Below are 13012 nucleotides of genomic sequence, written 5' to 3' on the forward strand. Positions count from 1 at the left end.
GCCCGTGCTGGTTCTGGCGTTCTCAAAGTGCTTTTACATCCACCGCGCCTTCCTCGTGGGGTTGGGAGGGTGAATCCGTGGAGGAATTCGAAGGGTGGCTTGCACACGTACTTCTGAATTTCGCTAAGTGTTCTCAAGCTACTGGTACAGGTGCTCGTGTTCCCAGTGACACGGGGGTTCAGCGTTGACAGGGGTGCTGTCAGAGCTGGACGTGTGCTGGGGAGCTGCCAGGGAAGCGAACCCAGAGGTGCACCCCACGTAGCGTTTAGAGTTTTAAGACTCTGTCCTTTAAAGAACAGTAACAGGGCACAGTTGTCCCCTGGGTCCTCTGCGGTCAGGCCCAGGCCCGTGCCCCTCTGCCAGGAGAGAAACCTCTTTCTCGGCCCCATGCTCCAGGGGCTCAGGATGACCTGAGGAAGGTCACGCGCATCGCCTACTCCATGGTGAGGCAGTTTGGCATGGCCCCAAGCATCGGGCCCGTGTCCTTTCCCGAGGCGCAGGAGGGACTCACGGGAGTTGGACGGCGTCCCTTCAGCCAGGGCCTCCAGCAGATGATGGATCACGTGAGTGCGTGCCGCCCCCTCTCACGGCGCAGTGGGTCAGGGAGCAGGTGTCTGAGGTGCTGGCGCTGTGCCGTCGCGTGGTCCACGTGGTGGGCTTTCCAGTCCCGACCCCTTGTGGCTCTCACGTTCTGAGCGTCTGCTCTCGGGTGAGGACTTGTGTGGCCCCTGGTGAAACTGTCCGTGAAACACCCCGAACGACGCAGCCGGTGCCCGGCGGTCCCCACACTTGCAGGACACATGCACGCTCCCTGCGCGACCTGGCCGGGCCCACGTCCAGCCCGGTGCGCACGTGAGGTGGCCGCACGCTCCCCGGCCTCCAGGAGCTGGTGGGCGCCTGCAGCCGTGAAGGGGGAAGGGGTGGGAACAGGGGCATTCGCAGGGGATGGGGTCAGGGCAGGAAATGCCACTGGCAGCCAAGCTCTCCTGGTCCCTGTGAGCTGGAGGTTGGCTTCCTGCCCCGTGGCTCTAACGTGTGCTCTGATGCCAGAATTCTGTGCCAGAATCAGGCACAGGAGAGGTCGTGAGCATTGGTCCGCCGTCCTGCTCGTGACAGATCTGTTCGCCCATTGGCAGGAAGCCAAAGTGCTGGTAGCAAAGGCCCACAGGCACACGGAGAAGGTGCTGCGGGACAACCAGGACAAGCTGCAGGCGGTAAGGTTCTGGGCACCGGCCTGTCCTCCCCTCGGCGGGGGTGGGGGCAGGCAACCATCGCCACACGGTGCCGATGTGGCTGTCACTCCTCGAGGGACTCTTTCCAGCACACACACAGCCACAGAAAAAGCAGCCGTTCTACACTCCCCCCAGTTCAACTGAAATCTCACCTTTTTCAAAGACCACTTGGGGCATGGCAGTCTTTATTTTTCCTTTATTTATCTTTTGGGAGGGGGAGAGGCAGAGAGAGAGAGAGGATCCCAAGCAGGCTCTGTGCTGGCGGCTCAATCTCATGAACCGTGAGATCATGACCTGAGTTGAAATCAAGAGTCGAATGCTCAACCGAGCCACCCGGGGGCCCCTATCTTAAGTCATGTCTGTGCCACACATGGGGCTTGAACTCTTGACTTTGATTTCAAGTTTAGAATAATCTCAGATTTATAGAAAAGCTGCAAATATAGCACAAGACCCTTCTACCCCGTGGCCAGTTTTCTGTATCGTTAACATCTCCCCTTAACGTGCTGGGTTTTCTACGAGCTAGTGAACCAGTGTCGATACGTCATTAACTGAAGTCTGCGCTAAATTCACGTTTCCTTCATTTTTATCTAATGTCGTTTCCTGTCCCTGAACCCCACTTCACTCTTGGTTGTGATGTCTCGTTACGCTTCCCTGGGCTGTGAATTCCTGCTTGCCTGTTGGCTGCGGGCTCTGGCAGTTTTCAGAGCAGTGGCTTGGTGGGTGTGGCATGTCCCCCAGCTGGGATCTGTCTGCAGTTCTCAGTGAGGCTGGGAAGGTGGCATCTGAAGCGGGTGCCTCCCGTGTCCCTCGTAGAAGCGGGCAGCACTTTGTGGACAGGCCACGTTTCGTCACTTCCTTATTCCATTCAAATGAGGCGCTGGTCCCCCAGGCTGGGGTGCTGCCCTCACAGTGCTGCCCGTGGACCAGGGGGCTGTGGGCAGCGCAGGGACCTGCTGAGCCAGAACCCGCCGTTTACCAGGCCCAGGTGCCACACGTGCGCGCTGCGGCCGCTGCTTGGCAGGACTGGGTGGGGCTCCTCCTGTGGGGGCCCCGGGTGTCCCCCCTCTGCACCATGGGGAGTGGGGCATGTTCCAGGGCTTAGCAGCTCTGTCCGTCCCGAGGAAGCAGTGGCCCTGCTCAGAAGTGCCTGGGGCTCATCCCTCATGGCCGGTGCAGGCTCTCTGGGACCACGTCTAGGGAGGCAGAGGCTCCCTTGCTAGCCCTGGGCACTAGCACCCCGTCCCCACGTTCCAGCTCCCACTTGTTCCCCGACGTGAAGACACATGCACCTTGTTTGCTAAAGGAAACTAAAGTGGCCCCAGAAAACAGACTTGGGAGGGAAGCAGAAAAATGACGGAGGCTGGCAGCCAGGAGGCTGCCTGTAAGGTGGAGGCAAGGGTTCTGTGCATGAGCTGCCCGCTTACACTGCTTCCCTGGGAAGCCGCCTGCCCAGGGCGTCCCGCTCCAGACGCCCCCTCCCTGCTGGGTGCTCGGCTCTCAAAAGGCTCATCTGTTTCCTTGTCTGGGGCTCACACACCACTCGCTGTGTTCCGTTAGCTGGCAAATGCCCTGTTGGAGAAGGAAGTGATAAACTACGAGGATATCGAGGCCCTCATCGGTCCGCCCCCTCACGGGCCCAAGAAGATGATCGCGCCTCAAAGGTGGAGTGAGGCCGAGAGGGAGAAGCAAGACGCCGGGGAGGAGGAGGCGCCTCAGCAGCCCCCACTTCGCGGGGAGGAGCCATCTTGGCCCAAATAGATGGGCCTCCTGGATTGTGCCTCGACTGTGCCGTGGGGACGCGGCGTCCCCTGCAGACCCAGGAAGGGAACGCCTCACTGAGTGCCCCGCCCCTGCCGTTCCTCTTTTGCCCAGACTGGTACCCCCTCCCAGCCCTCACTGGTCTCTGAAAAGACTTCTGAGATCTATTTATTGACTGCCCTCCCGGTGAGAGGTAAACGTTTTTGCAGATGACTTGGCTTTGTGAGATTGTTTTATCCGTGCCGGGTACAGGTGCGCATGGGGTACAGGTGGGCATATGGATCCGAACTCCCAGGCCAGTGACCCGGTGACAAGGTGGTTTTGTGTGCGAGCAGCTTCCTCCCGCCAGGAGTTCGTGCGGGGGCTGTCCCCGGCTGCTGGGACTTCATCAGAGCGCTAACAGGACCCCCGAGCCAGCTGCCGCCTGTCCTCCCTCCGGTGGGCCTGTCCTGCTGGCAAGTCCACAGGGTCAGCATCAGGGCCAGGCCCTGGGCTCTCGGGCGTTAAAATACTGCCACCTACTGCTGTGCAGACCCGGGCGCCAGCCTGTCCTGCTGGCCTGGCCTCCACATGAGGGGTAAGCCCTGAGGCCTGCTGCGGCATTTGTAGTAAGTTCCAAGGGCAGAGTCCATCTTGCGCCACGGGGCCACGCGTTTCAGTTTAGAATGTCAGCCCAAGATAACCAACAGAAGAGCCCTGTTGTAGGAATCTGGGGGAAAGGCCCTGGGACGCCCCCTCACCGCAGCAAGCGAGGTACACTCGGTCCCCTCGGCCCCCTTGTGCCCAGCGGTGTGCCACACGCACTCCGGTGTCCCCACCCACTGCTCTCACTGTGCCTGCCCTCCCTGCGCAGCAGTGTTCAGAGCCATGGACTGCAGGTGCTTCCTGACAGAAGGGGTAGTTCGGCCGCCCATCCCACAGTTCGGCCCGAGGGATGCAGTATGTAAGCAGGTGGGGGTCACACCCGAGGGAGGGCAGCTCTGAGAGCACTGTGGCCTTTGCCCCACGTCCCCAAATTCACTTCCAAAGATGGATATGCAGTTAGGAGGGTTCTGGTCTCTTCGCCCCAGGGTGGCACCCTCCATACCCGAACCATGGACGGATGTGGTCAAGCTTATCCCCCTCCTACCTTACCAATAAATTGGCCCGTGCCTCTTTATTCTCTGGAAAATCATTTGCTGACCACAAGATACACAGAAACCAAACGTAAATGGCATGAAAGCGGCCCCTCCCTGCAGCGGAAGCAGGGGAGCCTGACTTCCTAGCACTCACTGGTGGCATGGGGGAGGTTCGCGATGCTGACTTAGAGAAGCTCAAGGCGTCTGCCGACTTTGGGCCCCCAAGTGGTCACAAGTGATGTCACCTCCGGGTCATCAGGTGCTCGAGCGCCAGAAGTCACACCTCCTCTGCCATCTCAGGCGGGGACTGAGGCTGCCCCTCAGACTTCCCGTAAAGAGCCTCCTTCAACTGCATGTTGGTCTGGGGCAGCCAGACCACACGGGGCAACTGGTGTGTTCAACACCCGAGCCGCAGCCCTGACCCTCTGCCCTCCACCCGGCAAAGGGGGTATAACATGGCCTGACTGTAGCTTCTGGAACTGGCTTCACCTGAGCCAGGTATGCGAGGTCTCCTCACCAAGAAAAACATGTTTTCTTTTGTTTGTTTTTTAGTAATCTCTCCTTCCAACGTGGGGCTCAAATTCACGATCTGCAGATCAAGAGTCGCACGCTCTTATGATTGAGACAGCCAGGCACCCCGAGAAAGTCACATTTTCAAAGTAAAGGTGTGTTTAACACCATCAGCCTAATAACTTACATCCTTTAACGATACAAACTGTTCTCTGTAATCTACACTTGTGCTTATGATTTTTTTATGTTCCCTAAAACCTTTTTGTTGCAGTGTAACAGACACACACACACACTCTGATGTTCGTATGTGCCGCAGGGTGATCACAATGAGCCTAGTTAACACCTGTCACCGCACAGGTATTTAATCTGGTGAGAACTTTTAAGGTCATACTCTTAGCAATTTTTAAATAAAACATTTATGATTATGACACTAATATTCTTTCCACTGCCTTTCACTGACATCAAGTATTCCTTCAGGTTTTAGGAACCTCTGTATCAGCCTATATCTGATTTACAGGTAGGCCACGATTCTGGAAAGCTAAGATGATGGATAGTTATGAGTTCTGTGATCAAGCAGCGAACATTAGCCTGTCCTTGCTGTTATTAGGCTACTGCTTTTCCTAACTCAACCATGAGCCCATATTCATATAACATAACATGCAAATTTTACAAAGTGCTTTGGGATATAACCTCCCCCACTTCCCCAAACACTATAAAATCACTTCCGCTATGATATTAACTTAAAAAATCAAGGGGCACCTGGGTGGCTCAGTCAGTTCAGTGTCCGACTCTTGATTTCAGCTCAAGTCATGATTTCGTGGTTCACGGGATTGAGCCCCACATCATGCTCTGCTCTGAAAGTGCAGAACCTGCATGGGATTCTCTCTCTCCCTCTCTCTCCAAAATAAATAAACATTAAAAAAAAAAAAAAATGACCGTGTGTCTGACAGAGTTCCAAAAACTATTGTTGACCGCCTCAGGTGGAATTCCTCTGAAGCCAACACCCACAGCACCAGCTGGAAGGCACTGGTCAGGTGCAGGTGCTGAGTGACAAGGCACTGCTGGGAGTAACTGGGGCTCCCTCTTGCAAGGAAATTCTGGGAGGCTGTGCAGGGGACACTCCAACACCTTCAGGCATGTTTATCCAGGAATCCCTGGCTACCTTATTTATGTGCGTGCAGTTTCCAGGGGCATTAGCTGGCTCCTTCAGTGGCCCCTGCAGGCCCAAGCCCAGGGCAAGCGCTCTGGAGCAGAGATGTGGCTGTGGAATTCTGTGCCCAGGGAGACACGGCCTGTCCCTATAGCTGATGATTTTTTAAATGCGTGGGCCAGCCAAGTCTTTGTATCAGAAGGATTCCTGCTTAACACTTTAGAACAGTTTGGGGTGCCTGGGTGGCTCAGTCGGTTAGGCAGCTGACTTCGGCTCAGGTCATGATCTCGCGGTGCGTGAATTCGAGCCCCGCGTCGGGCTCTGTGCTGATGGCTCAGAGCCTGGAGCCTGCTTCAGATTCTGTGTCTCCCCCTCTCTCAGCCCCTCCCGTGCTCATGCTCTCTCAATAATAAATTAAAATTAAAAAAAAAAAAACAAAACACAGTTTATAACAGTTCATTTTCCTCTTTCCCAACAAGAAAGTTGAGCCTGTTTCTAGCAGATTTCCTGTCAGAACCGTTTTTATTTCACTATTCTGCATACTGTTCAAAGGAAGTAAGCATGTGGAGTGTTCAAGCACGGGATCCTGGAGTCTGCATCGGGCATAGTGTGCGCAGCAGACCGAGGTCCTTGAATTACAACCTCGCTTTCTTACTGCCAACTTGATTCTGATCAGTGTTTCTATTTTCTGACCTCCAGCCCCCAACCGGTGACCCACGGCAGCACCTCAACCATGAGCGGCTACAGCTCGGGTCAAGATGTGGCTCGGGGCACATGAACTGCACGGGTCTGGGGTGTGTCCGGAAAGAGAAACCGGGGATGGGGACAGGAGTGTGCTTGAGACTCAAAAGAACGCGGTATCTGGCCACGACGACCCACCGAAAGGGGTCTGAGAAAGACCAGGGAGGCGCGGGCTGACATTTGACGGACTACGTTCAAGGAAAATCCGCACGGGCCAAGGCAAGTATGTATTTGGCAGATGTTTCCGCAATGTCCCTCTGCTGAAGTTATGGGGGGTCCACGTTCCAGTTCCACCAGAAAGAAGGGACTTGTGAGGCAGATGACAATCCCTCTCACGGTTTCCGTGAGGACTGATGGAGGGATCACTTGCTCTCTTCTCTCCCGCACTGGCTCCCAGCACGTCACACGGAAGCGGAGCTGTGTGACATCCGTGACAGCCAGTACATTCACTCACCCTGTACTGGGCACCGCACGACGTGCTGGGGTCTAACACACTCTCCCCTCCCACTTCACAGAAGGGAAAAATTCAAACGATGCCCAACGTCTCACAACTAGTACAAAGGTGCCCAAGCAACTCCAGCCACTTTCCTACTGACTCGCCAGTGACTCTCAGTTGAGCCCATCTGTTCGTGAAAGTGGCAGACCACACTTTAAACGTTACCTGAACGTCACAGGTAGATACCATTCCCAAGTTCGTGAGAAGTACTTTCAGCCTCTCCTGTGCTGACAACAGTCACAAAGTGGGGCTAACACAGTCCTTGGCTCCTAACTGAGCACCCAGAGCTAGGGTCTGGACTTTCCGTGCAGGCTCAGTGCATTCGTCTCAGGAGACTGCAGGTGCTTCATAAATGACACATGTTCTCTGTCTTTTCCACCTGTTCCGTGTCCCTGGCCAAACCCTGTAATTCCTCAATGAATCTCAACCTGATACTTCTAACACCCAAGCGTGTCTCAATAGGGCAGAAAACTGTATCGGCACCCTATTTACTCAGTGAAGCACACAGGCCTCCACGTTTCTCATTTTGCGTCATAAAATTCTTCGAGTGTTAAGTTTTGTTAGGAAGAAGCTTAGCGTTTGGGGGAGGGTGGGAAAGAAGGAGAGTTACCAGGCTGCAAAGGCTCACGGAAAGGTACAGGGTGTTGGCGGTTTCCTAGACCCACCGTGGAGAACGGGAGACGCGCGGGGCACAGGTCACGGAGCTATGTCGGGCTATTTATCGAATACATGTTTTCCATGACGCCCGTCTCTGCAGGGTCTGCAGTCCGTCACCCGGATTCTTACCCCCCCTCTGCCCGACTCGGGGAAGGTACAGCGCTCGTGGCGTGCAGCGTGAAAACGCATGCGAAGTACTTACGCTCCGGTTAGAGCACTCAACAAGTGTCACTTCTGGGTAAACAAAGAAGCACAAATGTTTCAAAAGGCTGGGGAGGCACAAAGACGGACGCGGAGGCGAAGCTTTAGGGTTAGGGGCACGTACCGAGTCCCGTGACGTGCAGGAGCAGGAAAGACTCGGCACCCAAACGGCCGCTGCTCTCCTCCGGCCTGGCCGTTCCTCCTTGAGGGCCGCGGAGTCCCGCAGGACCCGCCGTCCTCCGAGCACGGCCCGGGACCCAGCCCGCGGGAAGCGGGAGGCGCCACGTCCGCCCAGGCCGCGAGGTCTGCTGGGAGAGCGTGGACGTCACTTCCGGGATCCCGGGCTCTGACTGGCCGGAACGCTTCGGCGCTTTTGATTGGCCGAGCCCAACACCATCCCAGGGTGCTTTGTGGCAGCAGTTCCTTTCCGCTGGCCGTTCTCCTCCGGAGGAGGTGAGTGTGCTCGATTCCGGCGCCTTTGGCCGCATCGGGTGGCATCCGCCGCCATCGGTGTAGGGCCGCGTCGGGCGCGGCCGCAGAGGGGCCTCGGGCCCTTGCCGCAGACGGGAGAGGGCCGTGGCTCGGGTTCTGGGGCCGGGCGGGCCGCCGCGTCCTGCCGGAGCCCGGGGCCTGACTCGCTCCCCTCTCCCGCGGCTCCCCAGGCCCGTAGGCAGCAGCCATGGCGCCCAGCCGGAATGGCATGATCCTGAAGCCCCACTTCCACAAGGACTGGCAGCGGCGCGTGGCCACGTGGTTCAACCAGCCGGCGCGGAAGATCCGCAGGTGAGCCGCCGCTGCCGGGTGGGGCCGCGGGGAGCCCACGGTCAGGTGCGCTTGAACCCCTTGGCCCGGTGAGCGCGCGGCCGTCGGGAGCGTGCGTCGGGGCCGGGCCGGGGGCCAGCTGACCGCCGGCCGCCTCTGTCCGCCCAGACGCAAGGCCCGGCAAGCCAAGGCACGCCGCATCGCCCCGCGCCCCGCGTCCGGACCCATCCGGCCCATCGTCAGGTGCCCCACGGTGCGGTATCACACCAAAGTGCGAGCCGGCAGGGGCTTCAGCCTGGAGGAGCTGCGGGTGAGTGCGCCGGGAGGCGCGGGAGGCTCTGCTTGGCGGCCCCCGGTCCATGATGACATTCTCCGGAATCGCTGCACCTCCTTGATGAGAGCGCATTTGAACCCTTTTCCATCTGACGGCCGGGCACCCGGGTGGGGGCGCGGCGAGCGGAGGCCCCGGGGTGGGGGTCCTGCATCCGTGTCTGTCTGGGGGCAGGTGGCTGGCATCCACAAGAAGGTGGCGCGGACCATCGGGATCTCCGTGGATCCGAGACGGCGGAACAAGTCCACGGAGTCCCTGCAGGCCAACGTGCAGCGGCTGAAGGAGTACCGCTCCAAGCTGCTCCTGTTCCCGCGGAGGCCGGCGGCCCCCAAGAAGGGGGACAGCTCGGTGAGTGCGCCCTCCCCGCCGGGTCAGGGTAATCTCTGCGTCCCCGCGGATACAGGGACGCGTGTGGGTGGAGAAGGGCAGAGTTCCTGGCGTTTCCCTAGTTGTGCAGAGCGCCCGGAGCCCGGCTTTCCCATCTGGGTCGCGGTCAGAGCTGTTGGCTGGAGGCCGGGGGTTTAGGGGTTCATCTTGTTTGCTTTGTAAGTTGGCTCACGTACAAACGCTCCCCCGGCGTCTCCGAGTCTCTGCTCCACGGAACGGGGGTTCGGTGACTTGTCACCCAGGCCTATGTGTGTGCACCCGTAGGTGGGGTCGCCCAGCAAGCGGGGCTGTTGTCCAGGGTTAGAAGCTTGGCAGCCTTTGGGCACTTGAGGTGAGCCCGGGTGACTCTTGTCCTTAACCAACAGGCCGAGGAACTCAAGCTGGCCACGCAGCTGACAGGACCGGTCATGCCCATACGGAATGTAAGTGGGCTTTGGGGGGTGAAGCAGTGAGTTTTCGGGGCGGAGATTGCGTTGAAGGGTGGCAGCCAGGGCCTGTGTCAAGATTTATGGGTTTGTGAAGAAGAAACCTTTTTTGACTTTGGGAGCAACACCCTTCACTCTTAACAGATGGGCTCCTTGAGGGAGGGCCTTGTCTTCATCTTTGGGGACTCATTTGTTGCACCTCCTTGGGGTTTTTTTTTTTGGTTTTTTTTTTTGTTTTTTTGTTTTTTTTGTGCCTCTCTTTGCTATTTGAAAGGCCAGGCCACAGGTAATTGCACGTTTGGTGATCCAGGACGTGACTGGCCCCTTGACTTTCTCTGCCAGGGAGGTGGGCCCGGGCCTCCCTCGGTCCATGTTCTCTGTTGTTGACGGTGATACAATGTCTGTCTCAGCACATCGTCCCCCAACGGTTGTTCGCACAGTTCAGGGGGTCGCTTCTGCCTCTGCTGTGTGTTTGGCGGGGGCATTAAAGTCTGTCTTGGTGTCAGCGTGGCCTTTCAGCAGTCGATGGGCAGACAGCGTGCACCTCCACGGTCTCTGCTGTCATCATATGCTGGTTTTGTCTCCGGCCTCACTGCATGCAAGGGTTTTGACTCCTGTGCTCCGTTCCAGGTCTACAAGAAAGAGAAAGCCAGAGTCATTACCGAGGAGGAGAAGAACTTCAAGGCGTTTGCCAGTCTTCGCATGGCCCGTGCCCATGCCCGGCTGTTTGGCATCCGGGCCAAAAGGGCCAAAGAAGCTGCAGAACAGGATGTGGAAAAGAAAAAATAAAGCGCCGTTGGCATCTTGAGATATTTGCGGTCTCCGTGTGACGGCGGTCTCCCGTGAGGGGTGGGGCAAGGACGTGGGGATGTGTGCCCTTGCTGAGGAGACCTGGCAGGGGGTGACAGCATCTTTGCGGGGCAGTCCAAAGACCGAACTGCTTTTTTTTAGTTTCAGAGAGCAGATCCCAAGCAGGCTCTGCGCTCTCAGTGTGGGGCCTGACACAGGCTCAAACTCTTAAACTTTGGTACTTTTTTTTTGCAGAGGTGTTATAACAGTTTATTGGCTTCATTGTTAATGAGTATTTGCCAGTTACTTGAGTGTTTCAGGGGTCAGACCCTTCCTGGGCCTGTCTGCACTTCTCCTGTGCCCAGTAGCAGCCCCTTCACCCACATTTGCAAGGCATCCAAGCTTTGGTGCAGAAAGCTGGCCTTTGTCCATCCTGAACACACATTCGGGCTACTGAGCCTGTGTGGCGGCCAAGCGTGCCCTCATGGGCAGGCGGCACTGTCCCTGGACCCTTTGTGACAGCATGATGCCCCAGTTCTTTGAAACCAGAGCTTGGTTTCTCTACGGGTGGGTACTGAGGTCCAGCCCTGAGCTGGTCCCTCGTCCCAGCGGGGCCCACTCTGGGGACTGGCACTCAGCAAGTTTTGCTTCAATGCTCCAGCCCTGTGGGTATAAGCGGCCACAAGCCATGAGAGGTGTGTGTTTCTGTGCCCGGCACCTGTGCTGCCACCTGAGTGTGTTTGGAACCAGATTCCAGATAGGTTTTCATCCAACAGATGATTTGGAAGGCACTTTACTCCACACCTGAAGTAAGTTTGTAAGGGGCTGACCTCCATGCTCCTGCACTTGGAGATCCTGTGCCAGGAAGGGTCAGCTGACGGGTGGGAATTTGAGGCCAAGCTGTGTCCTGGACCATCCTGTGAAGAGGGGATATCCTGGTGGCACGGTTTCCACAGCATTTGTGCAGAGAACCCAGTAAGGAGTGGGATTAAGCTACCTGACCGCAGGTGGCTCTGTGCTTGGGCTGGACCCCAGGCCTCCAGGAAAGTGCACGGCCGTGGCCTCCACCACCCCAGCACCTGTGATCCAACCTTTGGAGTAAGGGGAAGAGACCTTTGCGTGGCCTTCAGTCACCTCTGGACATACCCTGTCCCCCTTTTGGCATTGTGATACCAGAATGAAGGGCCTTTCCTGCCCTCAGGAGCCCCTGGGACAGGCTGGACACCTGAGAAGCTTGGGGTAGGGGACCCGCACGCTAGGACCCTGTTCACTGGGTTCTCTGCAGCAGCCCTCTGGTTCTGTCACAGTGCTGGGTCACCTGAACTAAGCAGCTTCCAGGGGTCACTTAGCGCAGTGCCACGAACTTTTGGTGAGCGGGACCGGCCCCACCTCTGCAGGTAAGCTACCTGAGCCGTCTGGTAAAGCCAGGCGGGAAGTAAGCCGGATCCTAGGACTTGGGGCTCCTGAACCCCACCAAACGGGCTTCTGAAGGTGCCGGGCCCAGCTGGTTCTCCCCCCTACTTGATGCGCTAAACTCCCTGACCTGCAGTTGTGAGGACTTCTTTCCTCTGCAGTCTGGAATGCTCTTGGTGGGGTCGTAGATTTTTACATCACCCAGGACTTGGGTGAGTCTGGTACCAGAAGTGATTATGGATTGGACAGCCCAGCTGGTGTCCACTCTGAGCTGTGGCCCTGTCTGGGGAGCAGGGGGCCCCGGCCCAGCCTTTCCCGAGGCTGAGGAAGGATCCCTGCGAGGTGGAGCTGGGAGCCTGGAGGGCAGGCGGTGCCAACCAGCCTGGAAAGCCTAAGTTCTTTTTTTTTTTAATTTTTTTTTTTTTAACGTTTATTTATTTTTGAGACAGAGCATGAACGGGGGAGGGTCAGAGAGAGGGAGACACAGAATCTGAAACAGGCTCCAGCCTCTGAGCTGTCAGCACAAAGCCCGACGCGGGGCTCGAACTCACGGACTGCGAGATCATGACCTGAGCCGAAGTCGGCCGCTCAACCAACTGAGCCACCCAGGCACCCCCGGAAAGCCCAAGTTCTGCTGGACTGGTGGTGGAACCCTGATGCCTGTGACCCGGGAGCTGGGGAACGACCGGGTGAGAGTGAGCTCATGCGCGTGGTAGGCACTGCAAGGAGGCTGGGAGGACTTCCCCCCGCGACTGGTCCCTGTGTGTCCGTCGGCTCCAAGGCAGCCCTCGCCACGGCCAGGGTGACGGGGTCCTCTGTCAACTGGCCGTCCCCTGGCATTCCGGCTCCTGGAGGGTTTCGCCTGGAGTGTGTGCGGAACTGCCCGGGACAGATGACTCCTCACTCGGCTGCGTGTCTGGTGGGGCGGCAGAGGCGTGAGGCCACAGAGCAACAAGAAAACGGGGCCTCCGTCCTCTCTCTGGTGAGCGACTGAATCTTTCCGGCAAGCACGGCCTCTGACGAGGTGCCCCAGAGCAGAGAA

General features: G+C 57.6%; 2 protein-coding genes and 1 non-coding gene across 4 annotated transcripts in view; all 3 read left to right on the top strand.

The window, feature by feature from the left end:
* The window catches only part of SPG7 (SPG7 matrix AAA peptidase subunit, paraplegin), a 32461-nt gene extending 29258 nt beyond the window's left edge, over nt 1–3203 (top strand). Inside the window, exons 15-17 of one of the 2 annotated variants that reach the window (XR_006211637.1) lie at nt 397–563; nt 1064–1214; nt 2790–2870. Coding sequence is in view for 1 of the 2 variants with exons in the window: in XM_042967938.1 (XP_042823872.1) it covers nt 397–563; nt 1137–1214; nt 2790–2990 (446 nt within the window). In the remaining variant the exon portion in view is untranslated. Of the gene's footprint in view, nt 1–396; nt 564–1063; nt 1215–2789 lie in introns of both variants that reach the window. The other variant, XM_042967938.1, reaches the window with a different exon arrangement.
* A 5012-nt stretch (nt 3204–8215) lies between these two features.
* Nucleotides 8216–10580, top strand: RPL13 (ribosomal protein L13). Its single transcript, XM_042967939.1, has 6 exons — nt 8216–8316; nt 8526–8646; nt 8794–8935; nt 9131–9304; nt 9709–9765; nt 10399–10580. The coding sequence occupies exons 2-6, from the start codon at nt 8543–8545 to the stop codon at nt 10555–10557; spliced, it is 636 nt and encodes a 211-aa protein (XP_042823873.1). The 5' UTR covers nt 8216–8316; nt 8526–8542; the 3' UTR covers nt 10558–10580.
* LOC122234405 lies at nt 8986–9063 on the top strand. Its single transcript, XR_006212200.1, has one exon. It is a non-coding gene; the product is annotated as a small nucleolar RNA MBII-202 (small nucleolar RNA).
* Nucleotides 10581–13012: the final 2432 nt, after the last annotated feature.

Source organism: Panthera tigris, chromosome E2, assembly GCF_018350195.1.
Source record: "Panthera tigris isolate Pti1 chromosome E2, P.tigris_Pti1_mat1.1, whole genome shotgun sequence".
NCBI classification, from domain to species: domain Eukaryota; kingdom Metazoa; phylum Chordata; class Mammalia; order Carnivora; family Felidae; genus Panthera; species Panthera tigris.